General features: G+C 34.4%; 1 protein-coding gene across 3 annotated transcripts in view; it reads left to right on the top strand.

The window, feature by feature from the left end:
* CACUL1 (CDK2 associated cullin domain 1) overlaps window positions 1–15,858 on the top strand; it is an 84,854-nt gene extending 68,996 nt beyond the window's left edge. For all 3 annotated transcript variants that reach the window (XM_074295728.1, XM_074295726.1, XM_074295725.1), the window contains 4 exons: window positions 1,263–1,401; window positions 13,056–13,099; window positions 13,197–13,248; window positions 13,548–15,858. In XM_074295728.1, coding sequence (XP_074151829.1) covers window positions 1,263–1,401; window positions 13,056–13,099; window positions 13,197–13,225 — 212 coding nt within the window. In that variant the 3' untranslated portion in view covers window positions 13,226–13,248; window positions 13,548–15,858. The remainder of the gene's footprint in view (window positions 1–1,262; window positions 1,402–13,055; window positions 13,100–13,196; window positions 13,249–13,547) is intronic.
* The last annotated feature ends 1,920 nt before the right edge of the window (window positions 15,859–17,778 follow it).

The following is a 17,778-nucleotide window of genomic DNA, read 5'->3' as shown; positions in this document are numbered from 1 at the left end:
TGGTTTTAGAAACCTCAAATCCTACCTATTTGCTTTAATCTTTGTTGGGGAGGGAGGAAAGGATCTAAACTTAGGATTTAATTCGTAAAAGAAACTTCTGGTGAGCCAGATTTGTCTCCCTATGCTGATCAGTAACTCTTTGGTGAGTTAAGAGTCATATAGTCCAGTCATAGAGAAGACTTAAATCCATGGCTCTTTGATTCCACTAAGGCACACTGCTTGTTTCTTTTATCTTAAACTCCCCAAAACACCTAAAAGTTCTTTCTTTTTCAGTAGAAAGAGAGCTAAGTTTTAACTAACAATGGCTTAAAATCTCATGACTATTTTCCGAAGTAAGGAAGATCTTTTACATTCTATGAAAAAGTTATATGAAAAAATACAGAACAGGGTGATTGTGTTTGTCTCTGTGTGTATGTATATATTACATGTAAAATAATTTTCATAACAATTGGGGTGGGAAGAAAGGGGTTGTGAATTCTTCTGATAGATAAGTGAACAAAAATTCAGTTGTCTAGATTCACATTTCTTCCAACATCTCCTAGGGCATGTGATTGTATATAGGCAGCGAGGCAGCACAGTGGATAGAGCACAGGAAGACATGAGTTCAGGTTTAGCCTAAGATGTTTATTAGCTGTATGCTCCTGGGCAAATCACTTAATGATGTTTGCCTTACATTCCTTATCTATAAAATGAGGAGGAAATGGCAAACCATTCCAGAATTGCTGACAAGAAAACTTCAAATAAAGTCAAGAAAAGTTGCACACAACTAAACAACAATTGTACATGTACCATTTCTCCCCCCCCCCCCTTTTTCTGTGAGCAGGTAATAAATTAGTACTACCATTGGTAATACAAAGGGAGCAATAGCCTTCTTTCCTGTGTTTCCACTCACAATCCCTATGACTGCTTATATGAAAATTCCTCAAAAGATGTCCTTGTCCCTCTCACTAAAACTCTCATTTTGTCCTTCTTTGCACATGCTATTTTGTTCCATACTTAATTGTGTGTTTAAATTTGCCTGCTTCTGGAGAGTAATGACAATACTTCATCTTTGATAGCCTACTAAGTGGCATATACATAGTAGATAAGCAAGTTTTTTTAATTTAGTAGTAGAGGAGGGAAATCTTTTAATCATAATTTTATTTTATCTTAAAGCTTACATTGATATACTTTTATCTTAAAGCTTACATTGATATAATTTTGCCTTTCAAACAAAATAAACTCTCAAACTCTCCATTTCATTTTTTTTTTCTTCCTTTCAGAGTGGGTTCAGATGGCACCAGCTTTATTTTCTAAATTCATCCCAAACATACTTCCACCTGCAGTGGAATCAGAGCTTCAGCAATATGCAGCTCAAGATCAGAAACTCCAGAGAGACCTTTTACAAAACGGATTTGCAAGGTACATTTGATGATGCTTCAGTACGAACTCTTATGAACTAGGGCTACAGCTGCAGCTCAGTATAAGGAAGGCTTCTTCAGTAGTTTGATCAGTGATCAGTGGGTTGCCACAAGATAGGAAAACATTTTTAGTGTGTTAAAATAGGGAATGGGTGCCATGGCAGGTTAGAGAAGAGATTTTATTGCATTTTATAAAGTTCCATAGTAGGGGTTCTTTATCTGGAGTTAATGAATTTGCTTTTGAAATAGTGTGATTGCTGTCTTTCATTGTAATTGATTTCCTTTGTATTTCTTCATATTTTCTGCATTTAAAAAATTCTGGGAAGGGAACTATCCATAGGCTTAACTGGACTTCTAAAGAGGTTCATGTCACAAAAAAGACCAAGAATCCTTTTTTAGAGCTTCCCTTAGAGTAGGTATTCCCAGAAGGGAAGATAATTTTTACTTATACAGACTTCACATTGCCTCCATTTCCTAATCATAAAAATTGGGTAAAGAAGTTAATTACTTTTGGACTTTGGTATTTCTAAATAGGTAAGTAACATTTTAGCCAGTTGAGTTAAAATACAGTATAATAAAATGTTCCTAAAGAGTGCCTTTTTTAAAAAAAAAAGATTTGTGTTTTTATTTTTCCCTGAAAAATTTTTTCTCCTTCCTTCCTTCCTTCCTTCCTTCCTTCCTTCCTTCCTTCCTTCCTTCCTTCCTTCCTTCCTTCCTTCCTTCCTTCCTTCCTTCCTTCCTTCCTTCCTTCCTTCCTTCCTTCCTTCCTTCCTTCCTTCCTTCCTTCCTTCCTTCCTTCCTTCCTTCCTTCCTTCCTTCCTTCCTTCCTTCCTCCCTCCCTCCCTCCCTCCCTCCCTCCCTCCCTCCCTTCCTCCCTCCCTTCCTCCCTTCCTCCCTTCCTCCCTTCCTCCCTTCCTTCCTCCCCTTCCTCCCCCCCCTCTTTCCTCCCTCCCTCTATCTCTTCCTTCCTCCTTTCCTTCCTCCCTTCCTTCCTCCCTCTCACCTTTCTTCTCTCCCTCCTTTCCTCCCTTCCTCCCTTCTTCCCTTCCTTCTCCCCTCCCTCCCTCCATTGAGAAAATTGAAGATTCCCTAGCATGGTTACAAAACCAGGCTTGCCTTTAGTGAAGATGAAGATGATTGAGTATTTCTTTTTAAAGGAATAATTGTATATCAACTGCTGATAGGATATTAAATTTTGGAAAGGAGCGAGCATGGCCTCTTTTGACTTCTTTCTTGACTCCTTATTTCAGAGCTGCAGGTGAACATACTCTTGCAAACAAGGACTTCTCAAAGATTCTGGTGTTTACCTGAATCTTTGGGGTAACCTTGACTGAGATAATAGTTCTTTTACAAATCTGCAGTTATATATGTTTTCCCTTCAGTGATGAATAGTAAAACATAATTATATTCTCTTCATTAGTACAACATCTGATGTGAGCTCTTTGAAGAGAAGCTACAATTTGTAAAACACCACATTTGTCTCATTACCAGAAAAATATAGATATTAAAAAGGTTAGTTTGTGTTTTCCTTTGTAAATGAAGATATTGGTGGCTATACTTCTGTTTTTAGGTTTCTGGAGGGGGCTTGTTGAAGGACTATACACTTACATTGTTTGTTAGCGTACCATATCCTGCTGCTTCTTTACATTATCAGTCTGTATATATTGACTGGGTAAAGTCTCACTGCTTACTTGTCAAGTGAGTAGCATGAGTTACAGCAGTGTTATAACTCTCCACTGGCCAGAATTCAAAGAGGAGTTACTCTCATTTTGAGTTGCTATCAGATAAAAAATGGATTTCTCTCATTTGATGGCAAAGTATAGGTTCCTGATTTGGGAAATATTTCTTAAATCATCTGTCTCTACCATCAGACTAATTGATTAAAAGCAAAGTAAAAATAAATACCATTATTAAAAAAAAAGGATAAAGAGAAAATAATTGCATATTATTTGTTATTGATTCTGAAAAATTGACAGGTAAATCATTAACTTTTTTACCATCATTTACCATTATTAATTTACCATTAACCTTACCATCAGTTACTTTTTCTTAGAGATGTTTAACTGATGTAAGAAGTTGTCATGGCATGAAGTCAAAAGAACCCTCAGATAACCTAAACTGGTAAAAAACAACAACTCTCTTTTCAGTGGAGATAACGAGCAGCCAAGGGATAGCACTATTTTTAAATGAAAGATTATTTAATAAGTAAATACTTAAGTATTTACACTTACTTGCAAAACATAATGAGGTGTTTCTCTAGATTCTTGTTTGTGGATGACATTGTGAAGATTGAATCTAAGTCCCAAGATTACTTCAGTGATGTACACAGAAAAAATTAAGTGGATATTGGGAGAATGCATATTATCTAGATTGTGACATGCATCTGGATAGATGGCTTATTTTTAGATCGTGTCTATCAGTACAAAAAATTGGCGTGATATTGCATATGGATTGACCATATGCATTATTGACAGTAAACTGGGGCTCCAATCGAATAGGAGAGTCAGCTGTAATACTTTTGGGAAATTACCAGCACTTGAGTCCTAGTCTGCTTTCTGAAACACAAACTAATCTTTTTAATATCTATATTTTTCTGGTAATGAGACAAATGTGGTGTTTTACAAATTGTAGCTTCTCTTCAAGGAATTTAAATCAAAGCTGATTTAGGGCAATGAAAAGAAGGAGCAAGGTATGTTTAGATATCGTGAAACATATTGTCCATAATATGCACTTAAGAAGTATAAAAGATAGGTCTCAGACACATAACACTTCCTAGCTATGTGACCCTAGGCAAGTCACTTAACCCCAGCCATAGGAAAAAAAAAGAAAAAGAAAAGAAGTATAAAAGATATACTAAAGGGCTTGGATGAAAAGGAATTCAACTAACCATTTGAGGAAAAATGGCTGGGCAGCTTAGGCATTTCACAGGTACCTGTGAAAGATTAAGTCCTGAAGCAGAGCCTGAAGTGCATTGGATAGATTGTCTTGTGGAGAATTTATGGAAAGATATGGGCAGGAATGATAACATGAGAAAGCAAGCAAGCATTGCTACTTGTCCTGGTAGAGTGGTCCCCATGAAATCACAAATACATTAAACTGAAATTAGTCTTTTAAGATATTGGGGGGGTGGAAATCTAGATTTTAACATCCATTCATTTCTATATCCCTCTACTCCCCTTCAAAAAGTTTCTTCAAACAAAGAATAAAAAAAGAAGGGGAATAAAAAAGTTCAGCAAAGTTATTATACATATCAGCTGTGTTGCATTTCCTCCTGCATTATGGATTTCAGGCTTTTTGATTTGTCATGTTCTTTTGGAATACTTCTGGATTTCTCCTAGGTTGTCTCTATATTACTTTATACAATAGTAGTTAGCAGAATCAGTAGTTGCTTCTTATTACTTTTAAATTGTGGATTTTGTGTAAATTGCTTTACCGGAATCTTTTATTTTAAACTGAAATCTGTTTTTGGAGATTTCAAAGAATCTAAGTGGTCTGGAGAAAACCCCACTATCTTGTATGATCCAAAAGCATTTGCATTTATTTTTAGAGATCATCTTAAAAATATGTACCTTCTAAGCTAGATATTCTCTTAAAAATTGTTATTTACACGGTTCTAGGTTTTCATCAATATGGGTGTTGGTTCCACTTGTGCAGAAAAGTCTATTGATGTCCACCTTAAACTCCCCACAGAGGGGTGTCTGTTCATGGTCCTAAGGAGCCTACCTCTGGTAGTTGTGACATTACATGGATATCAGTAGCCTTACTTGGGCTTCTTTCATATGTGTCTGGCATTTTTCTTCCTGCCCAGTTCTCTCTTGGTAGCTTGTTGCAGCCTTTGTGTGCCCATCACATACAGTGTCATTGACCTTTGAGTGATCCCTTAAATTCTTTTAAAACTGACATTTTATATCCCTTAGCCATATGGTATCACTGGGTGATAAAAGCATAGCCCCTTGTCTTAGGTAGGATGAGAGCGGGGCAGTTCTGCACTGTCGGGGACGGGATGGGAGTGAGCAGAGGGAGGGAATAAATCAATAAAATCTTTATCATCTATTAGGCACTGTGATTTAGGCACTCTCATGTGATCCTCACAACAACCCTGAAAGGCAGGTGCTATTATTATTTCTGTTTTACAGTTGAAGAAACTGAGGCAAACAGGTAAATAATTTGCTTAGCATCACATAGCTAATAAGTGTCTGATGTTGAATTTGAACTCTTCCTGACTCCAGACTTAGCACCCAAACTGTTGTTCTTCCTAGTTGCAAAGCTGCTATACAACTCTTCTCTTCCTTTTGAATTCTGAATCCTTGTCATTTTCCATTTATAGTATCTGTTTACCTTTTTTTTTCTAATTCATTTACTTCCTAATCATAATTTTATACCATTGAAATCTCCATAAGATTTGAGTTTATAAAAACTTGTGCCTTTATCTTCTGCCTTACTTTGACAAAGAAATCAAATGTTTACCAACAGCGAGTGTTTCTAGGCTTTTTTTGTTTCCTTATTGTAGCTATGATTTAATGTTTTATCAAAATTAATCTTTTACCCCATTTTTCAGTTTTGTACATAAACAACCCATCTAGGTTAGGTCAAAATTGTCTCAGTCATGTGTCATATTCTGTCTGACTATGTAGAGAGTTAATTTGTAAATGACTTCTACATTAGTAACCAATCACTTCCTTTCACTTGAAATATAATTTCTTTTTATTTTCCAATGTTATTTGGATGATTGCCTTATGACTTTCTTCTGAAAAGTACGCTTACCTTCTCAGTCTTTAATTCTGCTCCTAACTTGCCTTGCTCTTTCTTAATCTCTCTCCACTTATGGGTCTTCTTCCCTCACTCTTTGCTTCCCCATCCACACATCCTTCTTCGCTTATTTCTTTCTAGATTTTGGAGGATGCTATACCCTGCATATACATATATATGCATATATATATATATATATATATATATATATATATATATATATATATATATATATATATATATATATATATATATATATATATTTAGTGTTGCCTATTTAACCCATTCCCAATGTGAATAGGTTTTTGGGACTATGACCCCTTGTACCCCTTCTAATGATTCTGTGTCTGTTCTTTTGCTCATTTGTACATCAGACTGCCAGTCTTTCTTTTGAACTGCCTTATTGTTGATTTCAATCTTAAACATATGGTATTTAGTTCCCTTGTTAAAACAACAACAACAAAAACATACAATTTGCCCATGTTGAGTTTTTTTGAAATTGATCCTTGATATTGGCTCTTATAGATTAAATTTTCTATTAAGTTCAGGTTTGCATGAAAGAAAATTCTGAAAATCTGAAAATTCATTAATGTATATTTTTTTCCTCATCCAGTATTATGTTTTGCTGGATATGATATTTTTGGCTGTAGGCCTAGTTCTTTTGATTCTCTATAGGTATGATTCCAAGATCTGCTGTCTTTTACTATGTAGCAACTGATAAGTTCTGTACAATTCTAATTGTAGCTCTAGCTTATTTGAATTGGTTTTTTCTTGTTTCTTGCAAAATGTTCTTTTTGATCTGGGGCTTTCCAAATTTGGCAGCAATATTCCCATGTGTTTTTCACAAAGGATCTCTTTGAGGTGATGATTGGTGGTGAAGAAATATTTTCTATTTCTACTTTCCCCTAATGTTTTGACATTCTAGGACATTTCTCTTCTATTTTTTCTTCTTTTCTTTTCTTTTTCTTTTTCTTTTTCTTTTCTTTTCTTTTCTTTTCTTTTCTTTTCTTTTCTTTTCTTTCTTTTTTTTCTTTTTTTTCTTTTCTTTTCTTTTCTTTTCTTTTCTTTTCTTTTCTTTTCTTTTCTTTTCTTTTCTTTTCTTTTCTTTTCTTTTCTTTTCTTTTCTTTTCTTTTCTTTTCTTTTCTTTTCTTTTCTTTTCTTTTCTTTCTTTTTAAATATATTTTTATTTACAAGATATATGCATGGGTAATTTTTCAGCATTGACAATTGCAAAACCTTTTATTCCAATTTTTCCCCTCCTCCCCTCCCCCCCTCCCCCAGATGGCAAGTTTGACCAATCAATATATGTTAAATATGTTAAAAGTATAAGTTAAATTCTTGTATTATTTCTTGCATAAATTTGTGTCAAGGTCCCTTTTTTTGGTCTCAACTTTCAGGCAATCCAATTGCTCCTATATTTTCTCTTCTTGATTTGTTCTCCAGATCTGTTATTTTTCTTATATTTCACATTTTGTTCTATTTTTTCATTCTTTTTATAATCTTATTTCTTAGTCTCTCATAATTTCATTGGCTTCCCCTTGCCCAATTGTAATTTTCAAAGAGTTGCTTTCATCTTTGAGACTCTCTACCTCCTTTTCTAGTTGGTTAACTTTTTTTTCATAATCATTTCTTGGATGGTTTTTATTATTATTTTAGTTTTTCTTCATTGTCATTCGTTTGATTTTTAAATTTTTTCAGTTCTTCTATAAATTCTCCCTAGGCAGGCAGAGAGCCATTTCACATTATTCTTGGGTGTAGAAGCAGCTCTTTTTACTTCAGCGTCCTCTGAAAATGAACCCATCTTCCCTGTTCCCATATTAAGTTTCTATGGTGGGGTTCTTTGAAGCATGTTCATTTTTATTTTTATTTTTTTTTAAATGAGAGGTATTAATGTAAATAACTCTAATCCTGAAGTGGGGGGATGGGGCTTCTGACTTTACCTCAGCTCTTCTTTCTTATCAAGAGCTGTTCCCCTTCTCCTCCACAAGTGTGCTCAGCAAGTGCTGGTACTTCTTGCCAAGGGCCACTTCTCTGTGACACAGCTGGGCCTGGTTGTCAGCCAACATGTCCTCAGTCTTTCTGGTCTCAGACTTGGATTCCACACAATATAAGGAGCTGATAGTTTCTGTGGTTCCTGGGAGGCTCCGGACACCCACCTAGACCTAGGGTTCCTCACTTGGTGTTTCTTTGGAGATAATAGGCATTTTTGTACTTCACGAGGGTTAATCCCTGGCCATAAGTCTTTCTTTGGATCATCTCAGGTTGTGTTGGGAGGACCCCTGTTCTGACCCAAGTCTTCTTGACTTTTTACCAGTCTATGTTTGCCTTAAGGCACAAATTTGTTCTATTTATGGGGGAAACCTGGAGAGCTTGAAATTTACCAATCTACCCTTCCATCTTTCCAGAATTCTCCCCTATTATTTGCTTTTGAGTATGTTTCTATATATGACTTTGGCTTTTCCCATTTTTTTAATTTTAAACCATGCTTCCTAGATTTTTTGGTTACTTTCCCTCATATTCAGCCATGAAATGAAATTCCAAAGTATAAAAGTATATGTTGATTTAATATGGAGAGGCTTATCAACTTTTTTCATGTATTTTTTTTTTTTCTAACCTCATTTTTTCTCTGCAACAGGTGATGATGGAGGCAATTATTTTCATTGTGGATCTTTTTTTGTACATTTCACCAATGTAAGATTACGCAGTGTCTCATGACCTGTTTCTTCATTGCTTTTGGATGCATAAGTATCCAACCAGCTCCTCTGGATCTAGAGAACCCATATAATTTTAATTCCATTTAGCTGAAATTTCCTTTTTGTCTCTAATTTTTTATAATGGGAATGTCAATATTGATATGATTTGGTTTATGTTTTTTGTCTACTCATTTTTATTTAATGTACTGATGATTTAGCATTTATAGATGGCTTAAAACAGTGGTCCTCAAACTTTTTAAATAGGAGGACAGTTCACTGTCCCTCAGACTGTTGGAGGGCCAGACTGTAGTAAAAACAAAAGCTCACACTCTGTCTCCGCCCCTCAGCCCATTTGCCATAACCTGGGGGGCCACATAAACATCCTCAGTGAGCAGCATCTGGCCTGTGGGCTGTAGTTTGAGAACCCCTGGCTTAAAACAAGGGTAGTTTTTGTTTTGTTTTGTTTTTTTGAAACCTGGGTACCATTAATTTTTAAAAAATTATTTGTAAACATGGCAGCTAAGTGGCACAGTAGATGGAGCCCTGAAGTCAGGAGGACTTGAGTTCAAATCTGACCTTAGACACTTAAAACTTCCTAGCTGTGTGACCCTGGGCAAGTCACTTAAGCTCGATAGCCTCAGGGAAAAAAATTATAACCATATTTTAATATAATTGTTTTCTTTTGTAATCTTAGTTATTTATATATTTAGAAACATTTTTTTTTTCTGAGAAAGAGATATATAGGTTATTGCCAAAGGAGTCTAGAACACAATAAAGGGTAAGTATCCATAGGCTAAAAAGTAATTTTCCTAAACCCGAAGCCCTGTTTCTGCCAATAAAAGGTAGACTGCATGGGACTGGGGATAATTTATACTGCTTTAAACATTTTTTGTTTGTTTGTTTTCATATTTGAACTGTGAGGAAGGTGGTGTAAGAGTATAGCCATATCATTTAGCAAATATTCATTAAATACCTTTGTATATTATGCCCTTTGATGGGTAAATGATGACATAATCTCTGTCCTCAAGGCACTTTCATTTTATTGTTTCTCTGAAGAATGAACATGCTGTGTGCCAGAATAATTTGTTAGCATAAGTGAATGTGCAGAACATTTCTCCAGTCCTTGGGACAAGGCATTTTAAGGCTTGGGGTTTGGAGGCTTTAGGCACAGTTCAAATGTCTCATCAGATCTGTTCAGGTATAAATTCTGAGAATAAATGCCAACTTAAATGCATAACAGAATCATGTGATTAAGACCAAATCCTTTACATCCATAAAAATGATTAAAAGTTTTATTTTACTTGGAAAAACTCAATTTCCTTTGCTCAGCTTCTGGTTGAAATTTAAGTATCAAGCAATATTCCAGGACATAATAAGATTAAAATAGATTTAATTATAATCAAGTTAATTGTGCTTTTATATAATTAAATTTATGGTTATACGTTTATTGTGAGGATTAAACTCTCCTCTTAAATTATACTGACAGTGCTTTGGTTGGAACAGGCAATATAAGCTCATGTCATCATATACAACTATTCCAGTCCAACTTTTTATCCTCCCACTACTATTCAGAGGGGATTTACAGAAACCATACTTAGGCTAATGCAAAAGTCACCCTTTTACTCCTAAGAGCTTGTTGATGGGTCTTATAAATTATGCTCTGTAAAATTCAGTTGCTTTTTTGATCATTATTTGGCCAGAGCAGTTTTTGAAGAAATTGTATCCACTGAAGCGAGAAAAATCAAGAATATAGTACAGTTATCTAATAATAATTCTGTTACTGGCTATTCTGATATGAGCAGTCATTTTATGGTTTATGCTCAGCCAACCACAAGATTATACTGCACAGCTTTGCAAACCACTTTTTCATTTAAGATTATATTCCCATCACATTATGTTGGAATCCAGCACTATGCCCAAGATTTAATAGAGTGTGCCACAGAAGTCTTTGCAGTGTTTTGTCCAATATATAAATGTTGTTGGATTCATACTGTGTTATTAGTTGCTAGTGAGTACATTCACATTTGAGCTAGTGAGTTGGAAAAGATGTTAGTGAATAGAATTCTACAGATTGGCCTTGTTTTAAAACACAATATCATGAGTCGAAGTCATTTTTCCTATTTAACTGTTTCATTCTTTATTCTTTCCTGGAGTCAAATTTTTCCTATTCTTTAATTGAATTAACTTTGCATGCTATGGTTTGTCATCTGAAATCAAATAATGGAAAGTAAGCTTAATTCTGAGCTTTTAAAGTGTGTGCTCAACTTGAAAAGGTATTTAACCATTCCTAATTTACACCTGCATTTGGTGTACTTGGAAGTAACCACCAACTACTTTTAATAGTAAATTAAAATTTCCTAATCGTATAATGAATAATTTATTTTATAAAAGAAAATTAAATACCATAAATATGTTGGTCCATTTTTCTTTATGTAATTGAAACTAAAAAAAACTTACTATATCCACATGGCAATAGAGATTACGATTCAAGAATAGCTCATAGTTTGTCTCTAAGTGTGGGTTAGATGACATACCAATTGGTTGTATATTGATTTGATAGGTGGATAGGTTCAAATGATTATGGTTTTATTTTCAGAGTTCTTCCATATTTGTAGACTTTTTACATTGTGTACATTTGTAGTCTTCCATGGTATCTGTTTTATGTTTTTAATTGTCTTATTGAGGTGAAATAATGAAAAATTTTCATGAATCTTTATATCACAAATGGAGGGTCCTTGAACATCCTTTGTTAAGAATTATTCCTATGAAGAATGTTACAATAAGCTGAAATTGATTTGGCTGTTAGCAAAGTATTGCAGGTAACAATTTAGAGTTTTACAAACTTATTTTTAAATATTATTTAATAAATGAAAAATTTCCCTCATTGATAACATTTGAATCTAAATTATCCATGTTGAGTATTAGAAATAATGTATTTTTCAACTTAGCATTTTTCAGATCAGGAAAATACATAAATTTGGAGAGATAATTCAAAACTATGAAATTTATACTTGTACTTTAATAATTCATAAATAATTACTATAGGAAATTAAAACATTACTTAAGTAATCTTAAGCATAAAAGAGATTTCATATATTGCATAAAATGCCTGGATGAAGGCACAGAAGAACGTGGATTATAGGTAATGCAATGACTAATTCCAGTTTTTGCTACTAATATACTATGGATTTACCAATTTTAGCTTCCTTTTTTTTTTTTTTTTACTTACCTATAAAGTGAGAAATAGAGGAATCTGAAAATTAGATATCTATATCCAGCTCCTCCCTTTCCCCCTCTTTTTTTGAAGAAAGGCATGGTACATTAGGGTGATGTTTATCAACATTTCAAAATTTGTTTAGTTTCATTATAGGTTTCTCAGGTATGGCCCTTCAGGTGTTTACTTGTTGGTGGATCTAAGGATTTGTCTAAAATTGTAGAAATCACTAGCAGTGCTGGCAACCCAGTCACCTCTAAGATAAATGACAGGATTTGTGGAGAAAATGAACAAGCACCAGGAAAAGAAGGGGGTTGGCTCCTCTCTGCCTGTTTCATAAATTCATGATTTAAAAAAAAAAAAAAAAAAAAAAAAAAAAAAAAAAAAAAAAACTTCGTTTGTCAGAATTGATGCTTACTCAAGTTGAGAACATGGAAACACTGCATTAATAGATTCATACATTTCTTATCCCATTCAAATCTGTCATATTATACAAAAATAAAATTCCAAAGCAAAATATAAATTGTCATAGTCGTCGTCCTTCCATTAAGTGTAAATAATTGGGAGTTGGCTATATTTTAAAATGTATATGATTCAAGTTCCGAGTTTGTGGCCATATTGCTTTTTATTATCTTGATTTAAAGTTGTTTCTTGGATTAGAATTGATTAGTCATGCCTACTATGTTTTATGCATTGGGAATATGTAGACAAGGGAGAAATGGTCCCCTGTCTTCAAAGAGCTTTCCCTCTAACAGGGGAAATCTCATGTATTTATATTAATATATTTAAAGTCATTGGTGAGCCATGTAGTCACTAGAAGATGGGAGGATTGACAATGACCTCATGTTCTTGATGGCACAACTTATCTTTTTAAAAAACCTAGATATTCTAATGGATGGCATTGCATTATGATAATGTATATCATAATTAAGAACATTTTTTCCCTTGTACCTCTGCCAGTAAACCAGTCCTGTTTACCCTTGTTTTTATTTTCCTAGAGGTGATCAGTCACGTAAGAGAGCTGGAGAAGAATTAGCTTATAGTAAGTAATAACATTTTTTATTCTTTATTTTTAAAAGTCAAAAATGTTGTCTTTGTTCTGAAGTGTTTTAACATTGATGTGTTTCTTGATGAAACAGGTGTCCACATAAGGACCAACTTTTCATGAAGTTCAAACTGACTGTCCTGCAGGTAGTTGCAATAGGGTAGTCAAGTTGGTGGTGGGTGGTTGTGAAGAAGTTGGCACTGTTCAGAATCTAACCAGAATAAATGTTGACCCAGTTTTATGTGCTGGGTGGTCTTGCACCTCTCATGACCCTTACATATTGTGCCATTTAGTTTTATCCAGAATATTTTTATAAAACCCCTTCTTTGTAGCATGGGGATTTGGGGAGGAGGTCATGTGGGCTAGGGGAATAGCAAAAACCCCTAAAGTAGTATTGAATGGCATTTTATGTACACAATTACTTACTATTAAAATGTTTTTTCAGATGGCTCAGCAGCATGTGCCAGTTCCAGAGGGTACAGATAGTGAATGTGTCCTGGATGTGCTTTCGTTCCTAAAGGAGACCCTGGAGGAGCTGGAATTGTATCCAGAGCACCAACTTGGGCCCTGCTAAGACTCAGGGGCTCTGTTGCCAAGTTAGACTTGGAAGAGGAGGTTGGACTTCATACTTGGTTTTCTAATTTTTCCTAAAAAGTCAGTTGCTGCTAGACCTGGGGATAATTTTGAGAGGTGACAATCTTTCAACAGTAAATTTTATCCACACCTCTTCTGTGAGGAACAGGTATCTTGAGAAACATTACTCAGTGAAAATCGGCAGCCCAAATTCAGCAGCTTCCTGCAAAAGACCAGAAGAATATTTTTTTGCACTTATTTTTTGTTTATTTGTGGACTGTTTAGTGTGTTGGTGTATATATCAGTTCCATATGTCAAGATATCTTTTACTTAAAAAAAATCATTACAATACAGTATTTTTTGTCCAAAAACAAAACAATACCCCTTTTCAAGAGTTGGTCCTTTGTTTAGCATTAGAAAGTGTGTTAAAAGAGATTACTTAACTGCTTTGTCATAAATATTCTGAATTCTCATTGGTTCACTTTTTTTTCCACTCTGTGCCTTGAACTTTGTGCACTTTGGAACAATGGATTTCAAATTCAAAGATGCTTCCTGACGATGCTGTGGTGTCATATACAAAACCAGGAAGGCACTAACTGCTGCTCAGCTGGCAGGGTGCTAATTGAGGGGGGAGGAATTGTTAATCTGTTGCAGATTGGTCAGATATTCTGTCTGCTTTAAATATTTATGTTCATATTAGTAATGGGGACCAACTCTTGGAGAAATTTCTATTCCCTTTATCACTTAACCATGAATATGTTGACTGCTGCAGTGATGGCAGTAAGTTAATTTTTGAACCTCAGAACTGATACCACTTCTATGTTTCTAGGGTCGTCAGAACAACTAGCACTTTTTGAAGTTCTGAGTTTACTTTTGAATCCAAATAAGAATCAGTGGTGTAGGGTTCCTGATCCATTTCTTTTTTAAATGGGTGATAAATGTACGTGACAAAACAAAGCAGTTTGACTCTAGCTTATGGTAGTCATATCATCCTGAAACACCTTGGCTTTGTGGAGGTGGAGTTAGACTGTTGTCACAAGGACCTTTCCCAGCTGAGGGAAAGGAGCATTTTCTCTTCTACACTCACAATATTCTCTCCTGGCCAAATTCTTTTTAAAGTTTATTCCAGTTTGAAAGGGGGAGAAGGTTGCAAGATGTGGCAGGGAAAAGTATCTCCTCTTTCCTTAAGTCCAAACAGACTATTTTGCTTTGTGTTATAGACTTCAGTTTTATGTGGCTATGTCAAAGTTATTTTTACCTTCTGAAAAACTGCAGAAGTGGCAAAGAGGCCTTTTAGAGGGACCTTGGATTCATCTGCTCACTCCTGTTTTGAAGCCTTATCTTTATGTAGCCTCCATAAACTCCAGCTGTCTTTTTGGGAGGCGAGTTAGGCACGGGGTTGAAAAGAAAGATCCAGGGGAGCAACGCATCCTTTTAAAGGAAACCTCCACTTTGGGAAAACTTGTTTCGTTAGGAAAGCAAAAATCGAAGATGCTCTTGAGTTTCCCAGTTAGGATCAGTGGTTAAGAGAACTTTCCAATTTTATGGAGTATTTTGAGCAGGGTCCAGATTACCATCCAAGGATTACCAAGGTTGTGGTAATAGATGCTGAATTATTGTTTTTTAAAAAAGATATATATATGTGTGTGTGTGTGTGTGTGTGTTTGTACATAATACACATACATACATGTATGTATGTAGATATATCTCTGTGTGTGTGTGTGTGTGTATATATATATGTGCACATGTACACACACGTATAGAAACAAAATGTGACCTGAGAAATTGATGTATATCAGTAACATTCTAAGTTAGAGTGTTAAAGAATTCTTTCATCATGCAGTTAGAATTTTACTTTGTTTAATAAAAAGTTTGATATTGGGCTTTATATATTATTGTATATAGTACACAGAACTGAAGTCTTACGTCTAAGAAGGTGGTTATAACAAATTTTCATTAGGAAGTAAACTTCAATATCCTGCAAGAAGGAAAAACTGAACATTCCTCTTAATGTAGATGAATGCATAAGCACCCTAGCAGTAGTGAAAGCCTTTTTCCACAATGTAGTATTCTTGCTTGTTCAACAGTATGTATAAATTTCCTTTGTAAAAAAAAAAAAAAATACTGTATTATGTTGTGAATTGGCATTAAAATTTCTGTATGTTTTTGCATTATGAACTTAATGCAGAGGTATTTTTATACTGTCTTTTATGGTTTTATTACTGTGTGTGTTTTAACATAATGTCTACATTTAGTTTTCTAAATTTTACACTGTGATTAAATCCAACTCTTTTCTGGGAGCTGGTATTTTTAAAGCCATGAGGATAAGGTAGGACAGAACTGGTAACTCTTCTAACAACATAACTGGCTTTGATTTGTCAATTGTTCCCATCTCCAGTCTACTCCTGAAATGAATTCATGAGTAGCAGAAATACAAACTATACTTTGGAACTTGTTTCTGTATTAATATTAAATGTTTTTGTTTAATCTGTTGAGTTGAACAATGTGGTATTTGAATTTTAAGATTATATACTGTATTTTTATCTGTAATTTACTGGTTTAGATAAGTTAAGTAATGGCAAAAATTTGTTATGAGACTTAAGTAAATATCTAGGGGTAGGAAAAGGGTAGGATTGGGAGACAAATAGACTTGGGCTTTCTTTGATGCTGTAGAAGGGTAGGTGAAGAAATACTTCTGCCAGTTCAGGTTGGTCCCTTCTCTGCTGCTTAGAGCCTGAGAGTTTCTTAAAGAAGTGGCAGCACACTCAAATGGAAATGAGCCACTAGATCTTGGGATCCCTATGGGCCTCATGTTAACTTTGAAAACTACATCTTAACATTGTATTTTTTGTTTTTTGTATTGTAGTTTTGTATGAAACTATTGTAGTTTTATTGATATTGCTAAGTATTTTCCAATTATATTTTAATCTGGATTGGGCTACACAATGGTCTTCATGTTTGATATCAAAAAGTTAAAGAACTTGGCCTATTTCTCATAGCCATTCTGTTTTAGAGTTGTTATTCCAGTCCAGAATTTCATGAGTCTAAGGCTTATCTGTTCACTACAACTACAATTGATTTTCTAGGCAATAGTCACCATGAAAATGTGATCTTGAAATACTTTTCACTTTCTTTCCTTTTTTCTTTTCTTTTCTTTTTTTTTTTCTTTTTTTAATCAGCACCATGTTAACTACAGATGTCTAATAAATCTCCCTAAATTAAACTTTGTGCTCTTGATGAAAAATAATTGAAGGTAAAAGTCCTCAAAAGACCTTCAGACAGTCGCATAAAAATTTATGAAATTAATGGATTTTTTTCCCCCATAAAAGTTGCTTGTTTAAAAATTAGTCCTAAATTTTAAAGATTGCCTTTGGTACTAACTTCATCTTATCGTTTTGTCTCACCACTTTACCCTTACCCAGAAGGAAATGTTACTCATTTTTCTTGTAGGAATAAAAAGTGAAAATCTTGTCAAGGAAACTTGAGCTTGGCATGAGCTTCTACCAAAAAAAGTTTTAAGAATATTTATATGGTGCTTACTTAATTTTAGTAAGTTTTACACAATGCAAAGCTATTCTTTGTATCATAACAGGTTTTGGAAAGGTATATTAAGATCACTTGGAAAGGGTGGTTTCTCTTCCCTTCTAAGGAAAATAAAGTTTAGATCTTTAGTTCTAGAACCTGGATGAATTGTGGTGCTAAGATCTTAGTAGGTTTATTAGGAAAAATAAATACTTATGTAATATAGGGTTTTCTGTAACAATATTGTGTGAACATATGGCCTTAGTTACAATATGTAAATTTCCCTATATTGTCTGATGTGTGGATCTTTTCTGTTGTAATTTTGCATGTATTTGTTACTACTCAAAAATACTTTGCACATGAATGAAGCAGCAGCTTGTACCAACTGAACAGGGAATGAGACTTTCCTTGTCTTTTCACATAAATCCATTGGTTTCCTTGTGAAGGGAATAGCTTTTCCAACTAGGTCTTTTACTCTTCTATTTCACTTTCTGTCCTCATATCATCAGTGACACACACATACACACACACACACACACACACACACACACACAAAAAAAAAAAAAAAAAAAAAAAACACC

The sequence above is a fragment of the Sminthopsis crassicaudata genome, chromosome 2 (genome assembly GCF_048593235.1).
Source record: "Sminthopsis crassicaudata isolate SCR6 chromosome 2, ASM4859323v1, whole genome shotgun sequence".
Taxonomy (NCBI): Eukaryota; Metazoa; Chordata; class Mammalia; order Dasyuromorphia; family Dasyuridae; genus Sminthopsis; species Sminthopsis crassicaudata.
This window is presented reverse-complemented; position numbering and strand designations above follow the sequence as displayed.